Source organism: Bactrocera dorsalis, chromosome 3 (genome assembly GCF_023373825.1).
Source record: "Bactrocera dorsalis isolate Fly_Bdor chromosome 3, ASM2337382v1, whole genome shotgun sequence".
Taxonomy (NCBI): Eukaryota; Metazoa; Arthropoda; class Insecta; order Diptera; family Tephritidae; genus Bactrocera; species Bactrocera dorsalis.
Window position 1 is genome coordinate 28,495,890 of NC_064305.1, and position 19,111 is coordinate 28,515,000.

At 35.8% G+C, this 19,111-nt stretch overlaps 2 protein-coding genes across 2 annotated transcripts; both read right to left on the bottom strand.

Moving 5' to 3' along the window:
• Positions 1-8,957: 8,957 nt before the first annotated feature.
• LOC125777518 (uncharacterized) lies at positions 8,958-11,057 on the bottom strand. The gene has a single exon (XM_049452623.1). The coding sequence runs from the start codon at positions 11,055-11,057 to the stop codon at positions 8,958-8,960; it is 2,100 nt and encodes a 699-aa protein (XP_049308580.1).
• A 3,004-nt stretch (positions 11,058-14,061) lies between these two features.
• LOC125777519 (uncharacterized) lies at positions 14,062-16,699 on the bottom strand. The gene is made up of 2 exons (XM_049452624.1): positions 14,288-16,699; positions 14,062-14,118 (listed from the first exon to the last, which is right to left on the bottom strand). The coding sequence occupies exons 1-2, from the start codon at positions 16,697-16,699 to the stop codon at positions 14,062-14,064; spliced, it is 2,469 nt and encodes an 822-aa protein (XP_049308581.1).
• Between the last annotated feature and the right edge of the window lie 2,412 nt (positions 16,700-19,111).

The following is a 19,111-nucleotide window of genomic DNA, read 5'->3' on the forward strand; positions in this document are numbered from 1 at the left end:
TCGCCATTCACCGTAACGTTGCGTCCAACAGCATCTTTGAAAAAATACGGTCCAATGATTCCACCAGCGTACAAACCACACCAAACAGTGCATTTTTCGGGATGCATGGGCAGTTCTTGAACGGCTTCTGGTTGCTCTTCACCCCAAATGCGGCAATTTTGCTTATTTACGTAGCCATTCAACCAGAAATGAGCCTCATCGCTGAACAAAACACGCGCGCGAAACACATTTCGAACCGAACACTGATTTTGGTAATAAAATTCAATGATTTGCAAGCGTTGCTCGTTAGTAAGTCTATTCATGATGAAATGTCAAAGCATACTGAGCATCTTTCTCTTTGACACCATGTCTGAAATCCCACGTGATCTGTCAAATACTAATGCATGAAAATCCTAACCTCAAAAAAATCACCCGTTAGATTCTTAAAAACCAACGATTTGTTAAAACATATTTAAGCAACTTACATCTTTACTAACCCTTAGCAAATAGAACTTTTTACCTAGTTATAATTACAAGGCGGCTGGAGGCCTCGTAGCCAGCGCAGTGTTTATGTATTTATATAACAAGAAATGCGCTGTCGTGGGACACCAGGCAGGAACGAAGTTCCTTCGGATAATGTAGAATCGATACAATTTGCAAAAAAAATACCACATGATAATACATGAACATTCGTAAGAAGGCAGCAACATAACACAGCTCTCCATTTTGCATGTACACAATATCGTTGTGGCCATCCATACTAATACCTTTCACTTCAATGAAATTTTAATATTTTGTTCAAAGTGAAATTTTTTTTATGCAAAAATAAGTAAAAATTGGTAAATTTTTTTTGTTTTAAGTTATCAATTGTTATTACAAATGATATATTAGAGCTATAATAGAGCTATTTTATGCTTTTACTTGTAAAATAACGTCAAGTTTGTTAGACCTGTGAATAATTTTACATTTTACATATTAGTGACATCACCACTCTACCTCCTCTTTCTATCTTCCATTCTACTGTCAACTCTACTGTCGTCCTACTGCCGTTGGCAAATATAGGAAATATTCCAGTTAGCGGGAACGACAACTGTCGGCCTGCAGTCGTGTAGTCGTGCAGCTGTCAAAATAACAGTGTCCATAAGAACGTCTGTATTTTAATATTTGGCAGATGTAGTTTGCAGTCTGTTCCGCTCTATGTGTTCCGCACTTCACTCAAAACTAATTTGCATACACAATAATGTTACAGATTTTCATGCCTAATTATTTTGCAAAACCTAAAGGTAGGCCATAACTAGCGATCTTACAATATTTTTCTTACGGGTTATTTCAAACCCTGCGCCAAAAAATATGCAACAACTCAACTCCTCATAAACGTATTTAGTGCAAGCACATGCAGCATGGCCGGCATGTACCAAGACAACACAGCTGTCCATTTTGCATGTACACAATATCGTTGTGGCCATCCATACTAATACCTTTCACTTCAATGAAATTTTAATATTTTGTTCAAAGTGAAATTTTTTTATGCAAAAAATAAGTAAAAATTGGTAAATTTGTTTTTGTTTTAAGTTATCAATTGTTATTACAAATTTGCATACACAATAATGTTACAGATTTTCATGCCTAATTATTTTGCAAGACCTAAAAGTAGGCTATAACTAGCGATCTTACAGGTTATTTCTTACGGGTTATTTCTTACGGATATTTCTTACGGGTTATTTCTTACGGGTTATTTCTTACGGTTTTTATTTATTTTTCAGTTAGCTCCCGCAGCAAAATCTCCCTTCTGCAAGCCTGCCGTAAGGAACTTCGTTCCAATTAAACTCCTTTTGTTATATGAATTATTATAAATAAATAAAATAAATAAATTTCCAAATACATAAATTATACATATCTACCCTCTAAGATAATAAAGTTTATCAAAACCAATGAATATCCGCGGAGAACGAACCTGTGGTTAGAAATGGCTTTAAGCCACTTAAATCCCCTGGAATCAAAGGTATTTTTGCAGACATAATGCAGAATGTATAATCAGCGCTGGTACTTAACTATATATCTATCCTATGGGGAGTGGTAAGAGTCTTATTCGTCACAACACCTGTGGTCAATTGTAGCGAATGAGCTTCTCAACAAATTCTAAGAGAAAGCACCCTTACTGATAGCCTATGCTGATAACATACACCCTGTCAAGAAATGATCTGGAATTGCTTATATGGAAGACAGGTACATTTTTTTTCCTAGGTTGGTACAACTGTCCTAAAATGTGTTTACAGCAGCTATTTATGTCAGTCGACCTCGGTAGTGTTTATCGAATTTTATTATACAATGACCGAAAATATTGAACAACGTATTTGTGTTAAATTTTGTGTTGCGATCGAGTTTTCGTTTGCCGATACATTGCAAATGTTGCAGAAGACCTTCTCATCGTTTTTCTATAGTTTCAATTTTCATCCCTTCTTTTCTTAGTTTGCCTTTCGTCCTCATATTTTTATTGAAGGGTATATTATGTTAATGTATAACTTTTTGTGTTATTTGTGAATATCCACAAATTGTAGTGGCCCACGGAATGGTTATTTTTATAGAAGATAACTGATATTGTCTTCTTTATTCCATAGCCAAATAATTTCCATTTCCTTTCTGTATATATTATTATCGAATACTAAATAGTTTCTAGAATATTCTAGAGACCTTCTTGATAGTAACATATGTTCGCTTTCTTCTATTGGAGGCGACATCTACCAGCCATATCCAAAAACTTCTATATTTCAAAGCGAAGAAGATCTTCCTTGTAAAATACCAAATCCACTAGGTGGATTTAGTTGGAGATTCTTTAAAGTAAATAAGTAAATAAAAAGCTTGACTTGCCCAGTCGATTTAGCCATATTCATCTGTCTGTCTGAACAATCGGAATCAAGTGGTTGTATTGAAAACTTTTTATTTGGCGAGCTATCTTCACCAAATTTGGTATGGGTTGTTTTCTCAAGAAACTGTACAATCTCCGAAGAAATTGTTCAGATTGGATCACTATAGCATATAGCTGCCATGCAAACTCAGCGATCAAAATCAAGTACTTGCATGTTTTTTTTACGGAAATTCTTAAAAATATGTGTTAATTGTTATAAATATTCACTATGTCTCCGTAACAAGACAGCAAAGAAGTATGTGTATGTGTAAGTGTATTAGTTTTTGTGTAGGCCAAGAAATGTATGCATGTAGAAGTGCGCAATTTTTCCTTGAAAGTCTAATGAAGTGTTCTTTAGGGAAAACCAAAGACTAAAGGCTGCCATAAAACAAAAACAACAGCAACAACACGATAAAACAAGTCACACAATAACTTAGTGGCGTTGCGTTGCAGGATAATAACATTAATTTATTATCATCAAGGATATATTTAGGCAATTTTCCAGTTGAAAAGAAGAAGCTGTTGCGGTTTATGCAAGTTTTCAGTTAGGAGTCGATTTTTCAGCTAACTACATATTCATAGTATGTAGGCTTGGTTAGGCTTCAGAGCTTGCCGCTTTCAGCTTACATGCAAGTAGCTGGGCGTCTTTCTTGTTCTTATATGTATGTGTGTAGGCATTTGGTTTATGGTTTTCGAGTTACTTAATTAATTATTGGGCAAAAAACACTAACGAGATGCAATAACCTTCCTTTTGTGTATGCAAAGACCTATGTATGTACATATGTATTCATATATATGTAGTACGGGCTTATACGAGTATCAAAGGATGCTGAAAAACCTTTTGAATTTATTAGTTTATGTGGGTTCATGATACAGGCACTAACAGGAGGTGGTTGGATAAATCGAACCAAGCTTCGGGAACTTCTGGCGAGTCACTCCCGATATGTGTTGCCTGGAGTTTCCCAGTAATATATTTTCTCTCCTTTTGAACAAAGCTTTCAGCTTCTGAGCGATACAGCTCGGAATTTAGAGTTTGGGTTTAGAGGGGCTCATAGTAGATGCTTCCCTGCCAATCCCAATCGTAAGTGATATACTTTTCAACAATACTGATTAAAACGTTTTTGAAATTCAGCATGAGACTTGCAAGTTACCTTGTATGATACCCACAAATGTAGCTTTTTTGCGTCAGGCGTATTTAAATGACTTTAAAAGAGTTTTTGTTCAATATTTTGCTCTTGAGTAATCGAAACAGTATTTACATAACGGCCAAGGTAGACAATTTCTATTTTATTTATTTTTTTTTTTTGGTTTTTAATGCTTCAGTTCTAGATTGGAATAAAAATACAATAAATACAGTGAAATAGGAACAGGAGTAGGCTTCTTCTGAAGAAATCCATATGCAGAAAGTACGTTCATTTAAATGACTAGATTTCAGTCTTCCAGGACGGGATTCTGAGTACAAATAAAGGTGCCAAGTGAATTTCTGCTCTAAACGATACGTTCTTAAAATTTCTAGTCGATAGCCAAGTGACAATTACGGCTATCCGTAACGCCAATACAGAGTCACTACGTTGGGTTATGCAAGCCGGCAATAACTAGGCTGTCAGCAGGTAACTCGGTTAGCAGCATCTGGGTGCTCAGTCATATAGGAGTATAAGTGAAAAGACAGACGAGCAGGCCTGCGCGAGGCCAGCTGGAAATACAATTCTCCAAATCGGCCGTAGACCATTCACCTCCTTCAAGGGTGGTTTGCAGCATCGTAGACAAAAATGTCAGGTCTTGGAAAACTAACAACACGGGGCATACCACAAAATTACTTCGGTGTTGGGTTGAAAGTGGTCGGACTAAAAAGCTTCTACTTCTAGGTAAAAGGAAACTTGATAATATTAAATGATCACATGTAATGATTAACAAGTTTACGATACTAACGAAGTTTGACTTCATCCTACTTTTAAGACCTCTGCTTTTACCAATGTTTGTAAATTTGGCATTTTCCGTGAAATTTAATACAACATTGTTAGCGATAAGTGATCGAGGTCATAAATAGGTAAGAGTGCGGCGCACTTATGTACAGCAAAACCTCCAACCATGAATTTCTCAGCAACGCTTTTTATGCGCAAATTTACAATGAGTATTTAGCGGCAGACTTCTTCTAGCCGCGCATATGAACACTAATGTAACTGAGATACGCGTTGGGTGTCATAATTCAGGCTTCACTTGTCGCTTCATGACCCGAGCGCGACTTATGGTGTAGAGAATTTATATGACACACGACTTATACTCTCACACACACTTACACATTGCATTTGAGTGCTTTGGCAGTGAAAATTATGCTGTTGCTTTGATAGAGTGAACGAAGTAAAAAACAACAGTTAGAAGTTGCACACGCATACAAGCATATACACATTTGCGAAAATTTATGTGAAACTACATTAATGGGAGCGCACAGAGCGCCCATTGGAGTCCTCAATGAATGAGCATGTGTTGAAGTGCTATGATGGAAAAGCTATAAAAATATTGTTAAAAGATTTATTATCAAACAAAACAATAATGTACTGTATAGCGGTCGTAAAATTCACGATGCAAGCAAATGTACAGGTTTACAACTTAGACTTACCTTAGAATATACAGGTTGTGTTTTCCGATGGAAATACCTACTGTTTATTACTCGGGCGTAACGCATGAATAGTACAGTGTAAGTCTGTAAGCAGATTCTTGTAAACAGTTCGTTTGTGCCGCTTTTATATATAATGTGTGATCCAAGTAGAGGTACTTATTTCAATAGCCTTTATTTGACAGATCACGCGTGAATCGTGTCAATCTGTCATGTTATTTTTTTCAGTATTGTTTGGCTATTCATCATCTACAGACTTAAGCCTGAACAACGGTTATAAATATAGAGAAGTTCCAAGAAGATCCAACGTTTTCGAGCCAAATTTTATTCAGCGAAGAGACCCATTTCCGGCTCAAAGGGTATGTAGACAAGCAAAATTGCCGCCTTTGGGACGAAGACCAAACTGAAGAGATTTAATCCAGAAAACACAACGGATTGGTGTGTATTTCTAATGAAGATCTTCTCACTGGATTTTCAAAGTATCAATTCTTATCGCTTCTTTTGTTGGTTTCCCTTTCGTCCTCTGATGTTTATTGAAGGATACATTATGTTCAGAAACACATACCTTTTTATCTTATTTGTGTATATCCACATACTACATTACAACCTTTTCTGGTTGGTTGAATATTCGCTGAAGTCATAGTACGAGGGGTTGATGGTTAATAACTTAAGTGTTCGTTCAATAACCAATAGTGTCATCTTTATTTCACACTCTAATAACTTATTGTTTTACACCAGTGCTTCCCAAACTTAGTTTTACCATGACCCGGTAATTTTCACACTGTCCTTTCGTGACTCACTTAATAATATTAAACTAAAGACGGTTACATGAATATAATAATACACGTTTAATAATAGTAAGGGAAATGTTCTATTAATATTAAATTATAATATTTTGGTATCTTTGGTACTCACTTTTTAGTGCGAAGTATGTATGTAGCTGTTTGCTGAAATTGCTGAAAGTTTTATTTTAAGATCGGGTTCCACTTCCAGTCTGTTTCGATATTTATTTTTAAGGTAAACTAGTGTTGAAAACCCAGCTTCACATTTATAAGTGGTCACAAAAGGCATTGAAAAAATCATTGCTTGATGAGCTAGTATTGTGTATTCTCGACGACAAGTAACCAAAAATCAATCAATGGTCTTTTGTCAAAATCTAACTTGAATGTAAATGGGTTTCTTATCCAAGCTTTGTTGCCATCGATTGGAGGAAAATATTCTTGAAAATTCCTCTCCAGCTCTAATAAATGTTCTGTAAATTGAGTTAAGATGGCTTGTGGCAATGCAGTAATGTTTTACTCTTTTTGTATTTCACATAAATTACTAAATGCTTTAAGGGGTTACATACGTCCAGCAGCACCAAAAATGCGCTAAAAGAAAAACTGCTTCAAGAAGGGATAACAATAGAAATGAATATAAAAAAATTTTATACAATGTTTATTGGTACTTAAAGTTAAAAAAAAAAATTTAATTTTTCTTTACAAAAATTAGTACATAAAATATCACTTGCCACAAAGTACAATAAAAAAAAAGTTACTCCACGGTCTGCATGATAACTTATACAGTTTTTAATATTTTTTGATGCGGTTTTTTTTTAAATATTCGAATATTCTGTCGATTTCTAATTTCGAAAAATTTTCCAATTTACGGAATTTAGAAAAAAAAAATGCGTTTTACGTGATAAATGTCACACTTTATTTATGTTTATAAAATTTTTTAATAAAAATATCAAAAATCCGGCTCGACAGACTATAGAGAAAACATTTTCGAATATTTAAAAAAAAAAACCGCATCAAAAAATGTTAAAAACTGTATGAGTTATCATGCAGACCGTGCCGGGAAAAGTAGTTTCGAGAAAAACGCGTTTAAACTTTCACCTGTGTGTATAAAACCCTCGTCGGGCGGTCTGATTTTCTACCATAACTTTGTATCTATGGGGAATTTTTACAATCGACTTTCACAGAAATACGCCTAAAACTATAAAGAATAATAAACTATAAAAAAAAATCGATTTTTTAAAAATTCTGGACGTATGTAACCCCTTAAAGTTCCCTGTCGCCGCGCGTTGTAACCACACTATAAGCTTTTTTCTTGCAGCTTCCACTTTGTCGTGCACTTTAAATAGTGTTACATTGTTACCTTGCAATGCCATGTTTAGATTATTTAAAAATTCAAAAATATAATTAAACTAGTAGACCCGGCAAACGTTGTTTTGCCATATAAATAATTTCCTAGTAATTTTTAGTGTAGACAAAATATAGCTTACTTATTGCAAGTATGTATGTATGTTAGAATGTGTATATTGTATGTATGTAAGAATGTGGTATATGCGTGAAATAAGCATGGAGCGCTGTGAACGATAAAGGAATATAAAAATAACAAAATGCAAACATTATTTTTAAGTTATTATAATTTATTCCTTAAAATAAATTATATATCATTAACTAGTAGACCCGGCAAACGTTGTTTTGCCATATAAATAATTTCCTAGTAATTTTTAGTGTAGACAAAATATAGCTTACTTATTGCAAGTATGTATGTATGTTAGAATGTGTATATTGTATGTATGTAAGAATGTGGTATATGCGTGAAATAAGCATGGAGCGCTGTGAACGATAAAGGAATATAAAAATAACAAAATGCAAACATTATTTTTAAGTTATTATAATTTATTCCTTAAAATAAATTATATATCATTAATTAAACAATTACGACAGTAACACTATTAAACAATATTAATCTCTTAATGCTATAGCGTGAACAATATTTTTTGTTAGTCCATCTTTAGCTAACACAAACAAACTTGATGGTTTACCCACTCGAGAGCATGCCACGTATAATTGTCCGTGTGAAAAACATGGTGTTCTCAAATCTAATCCACAAACAGACATCGTTTGACCTTGGGATTTGTTGATAGTCATTGCAAATGCCAATCTAATTGGAAACTGAATACGTTTGAATTGAATTGGCACATCTGTAGGTATAATAGGAATCCGTGGTATGAGTATATTTTCACCTCTGAACTTGCCATTTAAAATCCTGGCTTCGATCACGTTTTTCATTAATTTTTGAATGACTAATCGCGTACCGTTGCACAACCGGGGCGGGTTCAAATTACGAAGCAAGATAATTGGAGATCCAACCTTTAATTGTAAATTATGCGGTGGCATGCCTGGCAAATCCAGTGAGTTCAAAAACTCTGTGGGAAAATTTACTGCTTCGCTGTCGTCGCAAACTGTATCAATGGATTTATATGATACCAAGTTCCCTGGCAACAACATTTGTATCTTCAGATTTAAATTGTCAACGTCTACATTTTTTGCCGCTAAAATCGCTCTTTCTGCAAGCCACTCATGATTTATGTACTGTGTGTGTATATCGGGAAATATTTGTTCAATGAGAGTATCTTGCGAATCAGCGATTGTGCAGAAATCGGTCGGTAATTTTACGTATCCAGTTTCATCCATCACCGATATCTAAGAGTTGTTTTGAAAATGTTTCAGCGGATGGATCTTGAAGCATTTGAACGCGCATATTTTTTTTTAGCTGTAATTTTTCAACATTACTCCACAATGGAGATGATTTTAAGCAAGCGTTGATCTCATCAGCGTATGTTGAACGTGGAATGACTGGAAGTGTTTGTCTGAAATCACCTGAAAGGACCAACAGAGTTCCGCCAAATAGTTTGTCACTGTTTTTAATATCTTTCAATGTCCTGTTCAACGCCTCAAGTGAATGTTTGTGTGCCATAGTACATTCATCCCAAATAATAATTTTACACCGTTTTAGCACTGTGGCCATGGACGATTGTTTCTTAATGTTGCATACTGCGTCAGGGTTATTCTGGATATTTAGTGGCAGCTTAAATACTGAATGAGCTGTTCTACCTCCATCCAATAAAGTTGCTGCAATGCCCGATGATGCAACGGCCAATGCGATGCCATTATTTGATCGTATTTCAGCAAGAATTAGCGAAATAACGAATGTTTTGCCAGTTCCACCCGGTGCATCCAAAAAGAAGAATCCACCTTGTCCAGCTGAAACTGCGAGCATAATGCGATCATAAATGGTTCTTTGTTCCTCATTCATTAGTGGGACATTGCTGGCAACAATCGCTGCCATTTCTACAGTACTGTACTGCAGTTCACGATTCATTTCAGTATTAATTAAATCAGATGCAGTTCGATTTGGCGAATTCATACCGAAATTACTAAGTGGTAAGTTGGCAATGATAATGCAAAGATCCTCAATAGCAATCAATGCTTCATTGTACATTTCGTCGCTGAATGTTATGGTTAGATCGTGGCACCGTATACGATGTTGATGCAATCTATCATCAGTCATTGAATCTTTGTGATTTTCCCATAATATCTGTGCTCGGGCTGGGAAACATGTAGTCAACACTATAGCGAATAGTAGACGAATTTGTATTGCTGTACAGTTCAATGCAGCTTCAGCAAGCATGCATTCCCACTGGTTGTCGTCTTCCAGCAAGCCGAGTGCAAGACATGCATCTTTATACGTTGGATATTGTTGCCCATTCACTATACGAATATCTTGAAATGATAATGGGCCAGTAACATTAACCAACAACAGTCGAAGATAAAAGCACTCCGTGTGTCTTGGATTGACTGTAAATAATCGCCCCAAGGCGTTTGATTTAAATAAATTGAGACATTCAGCAACTGGTGAGCCTTGCTTGCGGGGCATCCATGTTTTTGTTTGAGTCCATGTGAAATAGCGTGGTACTTGTGAATAGAGTAATGTTCGTGCAAAGGCACCAAAATCATCCGCACGATTACACAATTCAAAAAATGCAGTGAGTGTAGTTTTAGGTGGATTTATTGCACGATCAATCGCTGTCTCGTTCGTGAAAAATACACGCTGACCGTTTTCAAGATGGATGGCTAACTGAACAACTGCTGGATCCCGTTCATGAATTGGAAAACCAAAGATACGCCAAGCAGCTTCATTGGAGCTGATGTACCGACCAATTTGGTAGAGCGTTATTTCATCGTTTTTATTCACTTGAGGAGCATTCACATTAGTATTTTCCACTCTAAACACAGCCATATCACTTCCTTTATGGACATACTTGCAAATGTATTTGATGCTCTTTACAGAACTGCATAACTCAACATTAATATGAGCATTATATGTCTTGCTCAGCAGAGGCGAATATGGCACCACCCAACGATTGTCAATATCAATGTCTGTGTTGATGATATTTTTAATAAATGATTGTCCGCCATTTTCAGGATTTCTTCGACGATATATTGGGTATCCGTCGACATTTGTGACCGTATCATTGGTAAAATCTTTAGGGAAATTTTTAGTACATTTTCCATCAGCCATGCAAGGCGATGAACTATTAAGAGTACCACATGGACCATGAATCATGTTTGTTGTAACAATATCAAACAGCAGTTGGTCAGTGGATGGATCTGGAATTTCGGCAGAAATGATACTATCGATTTCTTCAGGACGGATTTTGTCGATGAACCAAACCAAAATGTGTGCATGAGGTAATCCTCGCTTTTGCCACTCAACCGAATACATCCAGCAACGTGTGGGACCAAATACATTTAATTTAGTAATGAAACTTATTAAAGACTTCAACTTTTGTCTGAACACACGTGCTGTAATGTCATGGCGATGTATTGCATTTTGGCCAGGCAATAGCAAAGATATAATCTCTGGCCATTTTGGATTACATGTGAACGTGATAAATAAACATGGTCGTCCATATTCGCGCACGAAAGTCAGAGCATCCTGTATATATTCTTGCATATGACGTGGACTGCCTACGTACGATGATGGTAAAATGACATGGTTACCAATTTCGGCGACGTCGTCGTTGTTGTTGATAGCGTCTCGCAAATGAATGTACTCTTCCGCGCGCAGCTTTTGTTGATTATATCGTAAGTATCGTAGTCGTTCGCTTTCAATCTTCGCATACATGTCGACCATGAATTGTTGACAAAGCTCTCGACATCGTAAAATGACGTTGTCCAGGCCACGTCTAATCATTAATCGGTACGCATAATAATCCTTTGAGCTAACGTTCTTGTTTGTTTCAGCTCCTGTAATATTTGTTCATAAAAATTAATTTTAATTTATTACGTTCAATAATTTAATTGTTTTGTTAAATGATTAATGATCAAATTATTAATGAATGAAGTACCTGATACGGGATCTCGTTGTTTTATGTTTATGCAATATCCATCTTGTCCCTTCCAGAATATTAGCGGATATTGTAGAGCGTCATATGAACGATGTGTGTCAGCAATGAACTGAAGATTATTATTTCTTCTACGAATCACAATTTCTCGTGCAGTTGTACAATCGCCAACCATGATTACAGCAACATCATCAACAGCGGGTGCATTGAATCTACGAATATGCTCTCCAGCTGGTGTTTTATCAGGATTAATGACAATAGCGTGATTATCGCTTTGTAATTGGTGCATATGTGATTTGAATATTTTCAACAACTCGTTGTGCTCGTTCAAAATAGCATCTAGCTCGCTGACGATGCGCCTGGCATAAAATGAATCAAGGTTATTATAATCACAACGTGCATTCACGCGATCGGCAAGTGCGCTTCCGGAATCCTCGCCGCCCATAAAGTATATTTGTAAGAATTTATGTTGTTCGTTTGGCATTGGCAGCAGTGAGCCCATTTTATGATAAACTTGGCCTCTGATTTTGAATGTAGAATTGAATTGTTGACCATTTGCATTAGTATTTCGAACTATTTCTGTTGCTCCGAACGATGTCATTTGAAAGCATGAATTGAATCTTCGAATTGACTTCAGGAACACGTTAGAATCTGGATCCGTGCCGATAAGTAAGCCGTTCAATGGTTCAGGTGGTGTTTCAATTTCAGGTAGTTGCACTTTTCCTGACCCGCAACACATCCCAGCTGGCTCATTCTTGAATTTCAGAGCATGACAATGCGGACATTCCTTGTCCATAGCACCAATTACCACTTTTGAATGAGCATAATATTCAATATCGGGCTCATACTGAAATGCTAGACGCAGGAATGAATCAGATATAAATGCTCGATGTACCTGTTGTCGTTGTTGGTCGTTTGTTCTTCGTCTATTGACTGTGAAACGGCGTGATTGTCGTTGTTCTAATCTTCTGACTTCATTGCGTTCAGCTCGTGTATCTTCTGGCTCTTCTTGATGCAATTGCGCCATTCTGACACGTACATCAGTATTTTGTTGCTGGATTTGTTCTTCTGTTCTTTCGGATCTGCTATTTCGCAAGTTTCGAGCTTTACTTGTACTGCGGCTCAAATCAGCCCCTTTGCGTTTTCTTGGCATTAAATAGAATTAATGAAATTATTTAATGATGAAAAATAGTTTTGCAATGATTAGTTTTAATTTATGAAATTATAACAAAAATATAATTTTTATTGAAAAATTTTTCAAACAAAATTATAAAATTAAATTTTATGAAAACATTGTCTCTTATAATTTTTTCATACAACCAGTATTTTCATTGACATTTCAAAATAAAGATTCATAATGATTGATTTTTTGGAAACTATGAAAATCTTAATTGTTCTATTACATTTTTTTAATAAAATTAAATTAAAATTACATTTTTATAAGATCAACAATATTTTCGATATAAATAAAAAAAGTATACTTACAACACAAAATCCGTTGTTATTGGAAGCTCGTGTCACGTGTTTAGTACTTTTGAGGTTATAAAATCACTTGATTAACTAATCGTGCAAAATACTCTCAAAATAGATCATTTAATTATTATTTATAAAATAGGAATGATTAAAAGTTAATATGAGAGTTACACTGAGATAGCAAAATAATAATTGTCAACGTTACTACTACACTTGATGCATAAACTATAATGATGGCCGACAACTGTGTAGGTAGTGAGAAAGAAAGGAGACCTGCTTCGTTCTCATCCTTACTCCGTGCTATTTACTGGGTCAGAAGTGACACCTGTAGACATCTTGCGGGGATAACTAATTAAATGACGATTGATCAGTTATCGACCGGAGAGGAAAAATGATTAAATTACTAAAATGGCTATTAAAAAATAATGGTTGATTGTAGAAGGGTGAAAATTGAGGATTGTATGTATTTTTGTATGTTGTATCATAAAAAAATAGAAATTAAAAATTTTGTCTAAAGAATAAAAAAAAAAATTTGGGATGGACTACCCCTAACATTTAGAGAGATGAAAAATAGATGTTGGCCGATTCTCATAGATACCGGATAAGCACACAAAATTTCATCAAAATCGGTCAAGCCGTTTCGGAGGAGTATGGCAACAAAAACTGTGACACGAGAATTTTATATATATAGATTAAACAATTACGACAGTAACACTATTAAACAATATTAATCTCTTAATGCTATAGCGTGAACAATATTTTTTGTTAGTCCATCTTTAGCTAACACAAACAAACTTGATGGTTTACCCACTCGAGAGCATGCCACGTATAATTGTCCGTGTGAAAAACATGGTGTTCTCAAATCTAATCCACAAACAGACATCGTTTGACCTTGGGATTTGTTGATAGTCATTGCAAATGCCAATCTAATTGGAAACTGAATACGTTTGAATTGAATTGGCACATCTGTAGGTATAATAGGAATCCGTGGTATGAGTATATTTTCACCTCTGAACTTGCCATTTAAAATCCTGGCTTCGATCACGTTTTTCATTAATTTTTGAATGACTAATCGCGTACCGTTGCACAACCGGGGCGGGTTCAAATTACGAAGCAAGATAATTGGAGATCCAACCTTTAATTGTAAATTATGCGGTGGCATGCCTGGCAAATCCAGTGAGTTCAAAAACTCTGTGGGAAAATTTACTGCTTCGCTGTCGTCGCAAACTGTATCAATGGATTTATATGATACCAAGTTCCCTGGCAACAACATTTGTATCTTCAGATTTAAATTGTCAACGTCTACATTTTTTGCCGCTAAAATCGCTCTTTCTGCAAGCCACTCATGATTTATGTACTGTGTGTGTATATCGGGAAATATTTGTTCAATGAGAGTATCTTGCGAATCAGCGATTGTGCAGAAATCGGTCGGTAATTTTACGTATCCAGTTTCATCACCGATATCTAAGAGTTGTTTTGAAAATGTTTCAGCGGATGGATCTTGAAGCATTTGAACGCGCATATTTTTTTTTAGCTGTAATTTTTCAACATTACTCCACAATGGAGATGATTTTAAGCAAGCGTTGATCTCATCAGCGTATGTTGAACGTGGAATGACTGGAAGTGTTTGTCTGAAATCACCTGAAAGGACCAACAGAGTTCCGCCAAATAGTTTGTCACTGTTTTTAATATCTTTCAATGTCCTGTTCAACGCCTCAAGTGAATGTTTGTGTGCCATAGTACATTCATCCCAAATAATAATTTTACACCGTTTTAGCACTGTGGCCATGGACGATTGTTTCTTAATGTTGCATACTGCGTCAGGGTTATTCTGGATATTTAGTGGCAGCTTAAATACTGAATGAGCTGTTCTACCTCCATCCAATAAAGTTGCTGCAATGCCCGATGATGCAACGGCCAATGCGATGCCATTATTTGATCGTATTTCAGCAAGAATTAGCGAAATAACGAATGTTTTGCCAGTTCCACCCGGTGCATCCAAAAAGAAGAATCCACCTTGTCCAGCTGAAACTGCGAGCATAATGCGATCATAAATGGTTCTTTGTTCCTCATTCATTAGTGGGACATTGCTGGCAACAATCGCTGCCATTTCTACAGTACTGTACTGCAGTTCACGATTCATTTCAGTATTAATTAAATCAGATGCAGTTCGATTTGGCGAATTCATACCGAAATTACTAAGTGGTAAGTTGGCAATGATAATGCAAAGATCCTCAATAGCAATCAATGCTTCATTGTACATTTCGTCGCTGAATGTTATGGTTAGATCGTGGCACCGTATACGATGTTGATGCAATCTATCATCAGTCATTGAATCTTTGTGATTTTCCCATAATATCTGTGCTCGGGCTGGGAAACATGTAGTCAACACTATAGCGAATAGTAGACGAATTTGTATTGCTGTACAGTTCAATGCAGCTTCAGCAAGCATGCATTCCCACTGGTTGTCGTCTTCCAGCAAGCCGAGTGCAAGACATGCATCTTTATACGTTGGATATTGTTGCCCATTCACTATACGAATATCTTGAAATGATAATGGGCCAGTAACATTAACCAACAACAGTCGAAGATAAAAGCACTCCGTGTGTCTTGGATTGACTGTAAATAATCGCCCCAAGGCGTTTGATTTAAATAAATTGAGACATTCAGCAACTGGTGAGCCTTGCTTGCGGGGCATCCATGTTTTTGTTTGAGTCCATGTGAAATAGCGTGGTACTTGTGAATAGAGTAATGTTCGTGCAAAGGCACCAAAATCATCCGCACGATTACACAATTCAAAAAATGCAGTGAGTGTAGTTTTAGGTGGATTTATTGCACGATCAATCGCTGTCTCGTTCGTGAAAAATACACGCTGACCGTTTTCAAGATGGATGGCTAACTGAACAACTGCTGGATCCCGTTCATGAATTGGAAAACCAAAGATACGCCAAGCAGCTTCATTGGAGCTGATGTACCGACCAATTTGGTAGAGCGTTATTTCATCGTTTTTATTCACTTGAGGAGCATTCACATTAGTATTTTCCACTCTAAACACAGCCATATCACTTCCTTTATGGACATACTTGCAAATGTATTTGATGCTCTTTACAGAACTGCATAACTCAACATTAATATGAGCATTATATGTCTTGCTCAGCAGAGGCGAATATGGCACCACCCAACGATTGTCAATATCAATGTCTGTGTTGATGATATTTTTAATAAATGATTGTCCGCCATTTTCAGGATTTCTTCGACGATATATTGGGTATCCGTCGACATTTGTGACCGTATCATTGGTAAAATCTTTAGGGAAATTTTTAGTACATTTTCCATCAGCCATGCAAGGCGATGAACTATTAAGAGTACCACATGGACCATGAATCATGTTTGTTGTAACAATATCAAACAGCAGTTGGTCAGTGGATGGATCTGGAATTTCGGCAGAAATGATACTATCGATTTCTTCAGGACGGATTTTGTCGATGAACCAAACCAAAATGTGTGCATGAGGTAATCCTCGCTTTTGCCACTCAACCGAATACATCCAGCAACGTGTGGGACCAAATACATTTAATTTAGTAATGAAACTTATTAAAGACTTCAACTTTTGTCTGAACACACGTGCTGTAATGTCATGGCGATGTATTGCATTTTGGCCAGGTAATAGCAAAGATATAATCTCTGGCCATTTTGGATTACATGTGAACGTGATAAATAAACATGGTCGTCCATATTCGCGCACGAAAGTCAGAGCATCCTGTATATATTCTTGCATATGACGTGGACTGCCTACGTACGATGATGGTAAAATGACATGGTTACCAATTTCGGCGACGTCGTCGTTGTTGTTGATAGCGTCTCGCAAATGAATGTACTCTTCCGCGCGCAGCTTTTGTTGATTATATCGTAAGTATCGTAGTCGTTCGCTTTCAATCTTCGCATACATGTCGACCATGAATTGTTGACAAAGCTCTCGACATCGTAAAATGACGTTGTCCAGGCCACGTCTAATCATTAATCGGTACGCATAATAATCCTTTGAGCTAACGTTCTTGTTTGTTTCAGCTCCTGTAATATTTGTTCATAAAAATTAATTTTAATTTATTACGTTCAATAATTTAATTGTTTTGTTAAATGATTAATGATCAAATTATTAATGAATGAAGTACCTGATACGGGATCTCGTTGTTTTATGTTTATGCAATATCCATCTTGTCCCTTCCAGAATATTAGCGGATATTGTAGAGCGTCATATGAACGATGTGTGTCAGCAATGAACTGAAGATTATTATTTCTTCTACGAATCACAATTTCTCGTGCAGTTGTACAATCGCCAACCATGATTACAGCAACATCATCAACAGCGGGTGCATTGAATCTACGAATATGCTCTCCAGCTGGTGTTTTATCAGGATTAATGACAATAGCGTGATTATCGCTTTGTAATTGGTGCATATGTGATTTGAATATTTTCAACAACTCGTTGTGCTCGTTCAAAATAGCATCTAGCTCGCTGACGATGCGCCTGGCATAAAATGAATCAAGGTTATTATAATCACAACGTGCATTCACGCGATCGGCAAGTGCGCTTCCGGAATCCTCGCCGCCCATAAAGTATATTTGTAAGAATTTATGTTGTTCGTTTGGCATTGGCAGCAGTGAGCCCATTTTATGATAAACTTGGCCTCTGATTTGAATGTAGAATTGAATTGTTGACCATTTGCATTAGTATTTCGAACTATTTCTGTTGCTCCGAACGATGTCATTTGAAAGCATGAATTGAATCTTCGAATTGACTTCAGGAACACGTTAGAATCTGGATCCGTGCCGATAAGTAAGCCGTTCAATGGTTCAGGTGGTGTTTCAATTTCAGGTAGTTGCACTTTTCCTGACCCGCAACACATCCCAGCTGGCTCATTCTTGAATTTCAGAGCATGACAATGCGGACATTCCTTGTCCATAGCACCAATTACCACTTTTGAATGAGCATAATATTCAATATCGGGCTCATACTGAAATGCTTGACGCAGGAATGAATCAGATATAAATGCTCGATGTACCTGTTGTCGTTGTTGGTCGTTTGTTCTTCGTCTATTGACTGTGAAACGGCGTGATTGTCGTTGTTCTAATCTTCTGACTTCATTGCGTTCAGCTCGTGTATCTTCTGGCTCTTCTTGATGCAATTGCGCCATTCTGACACGTACATCAGTATTTTGTTGCTGGATTTGTTCTTCTGTTCTTTCGGATCTGCTATTTCGCAAGTTTCGAGCTTTACTTGTACTGCGGCTCAAATCAGCCCCTTTGCGTTTTCTTGGCATTAAATAGAATTAATGAAATTATTTAATGATGAAAAATAGTTTTGCAATGATTAGTTTTAATTTATGAAATTATAACAAAAATATAATTTTTATTGAAAAATTTTTCAAACAAAATTATAAAATTAAATTTTATGAAAACATTGTCTCTTATAATTTTTTCATACAACCAGTATTTTCATTGACATTTCAAAATAAAGATTCATAATGATTGATTTTTTGGAAACTATGAAAATCTTAATTGTTCTATTCAGGGACCGGAAATAAGAGTTATTTTACAATTTTTAATAAAAAAAATCATACGTAAAGGAACATCGTAGAAAAGTTTTGTTTACACCATCATGATTTTTAGGTGAACTATATGCGAAATATTGTATGATTTTTAAATTTTGATTTTTATATGTATATTTAGATCAAAAATAAAAGTTATTTTTGATTTCTATTTTTTTAGATCAAAAATAAAAGTTATTTTTGAATTTATTTTTTTAGATCAAAAATAAAAGTTATTTTTGATTTTTATTTTTTTAGATCAAAAAATAAGAATTATTTTTGATTTTTATATTTTTAAATCAATAATTAAAATCAATTCAAAAGATGTGGCATAATATGTATCATACTTTCTGTTAAGCTTTAAAGTAAAA

Excerpts from the sequence above, each read along its gene's own strand:
- LOC125777518 (XM_049452623.1), bottom strand. The coding sequence starts at position 11,057 with ATGTATTCGGTTGAGTGGCAAAAGCGAGGATTACCTCATGCACACATT.
- LOC125777519 (XM_049452624.1), bottom strand. The coding sequence starts at position 16,699 with ATGTATTCGGTTGAGTGGCAAAAGCGAGGATTACCTCATGCACACATT. Across the intron at positions 14,119-14,287 it reads CGCATAATTTACAATTAAAG|ATGTGCCAATTCAATTCAAA; the intron begins GTTGGATCTCCA and ends TTATACCTACAG.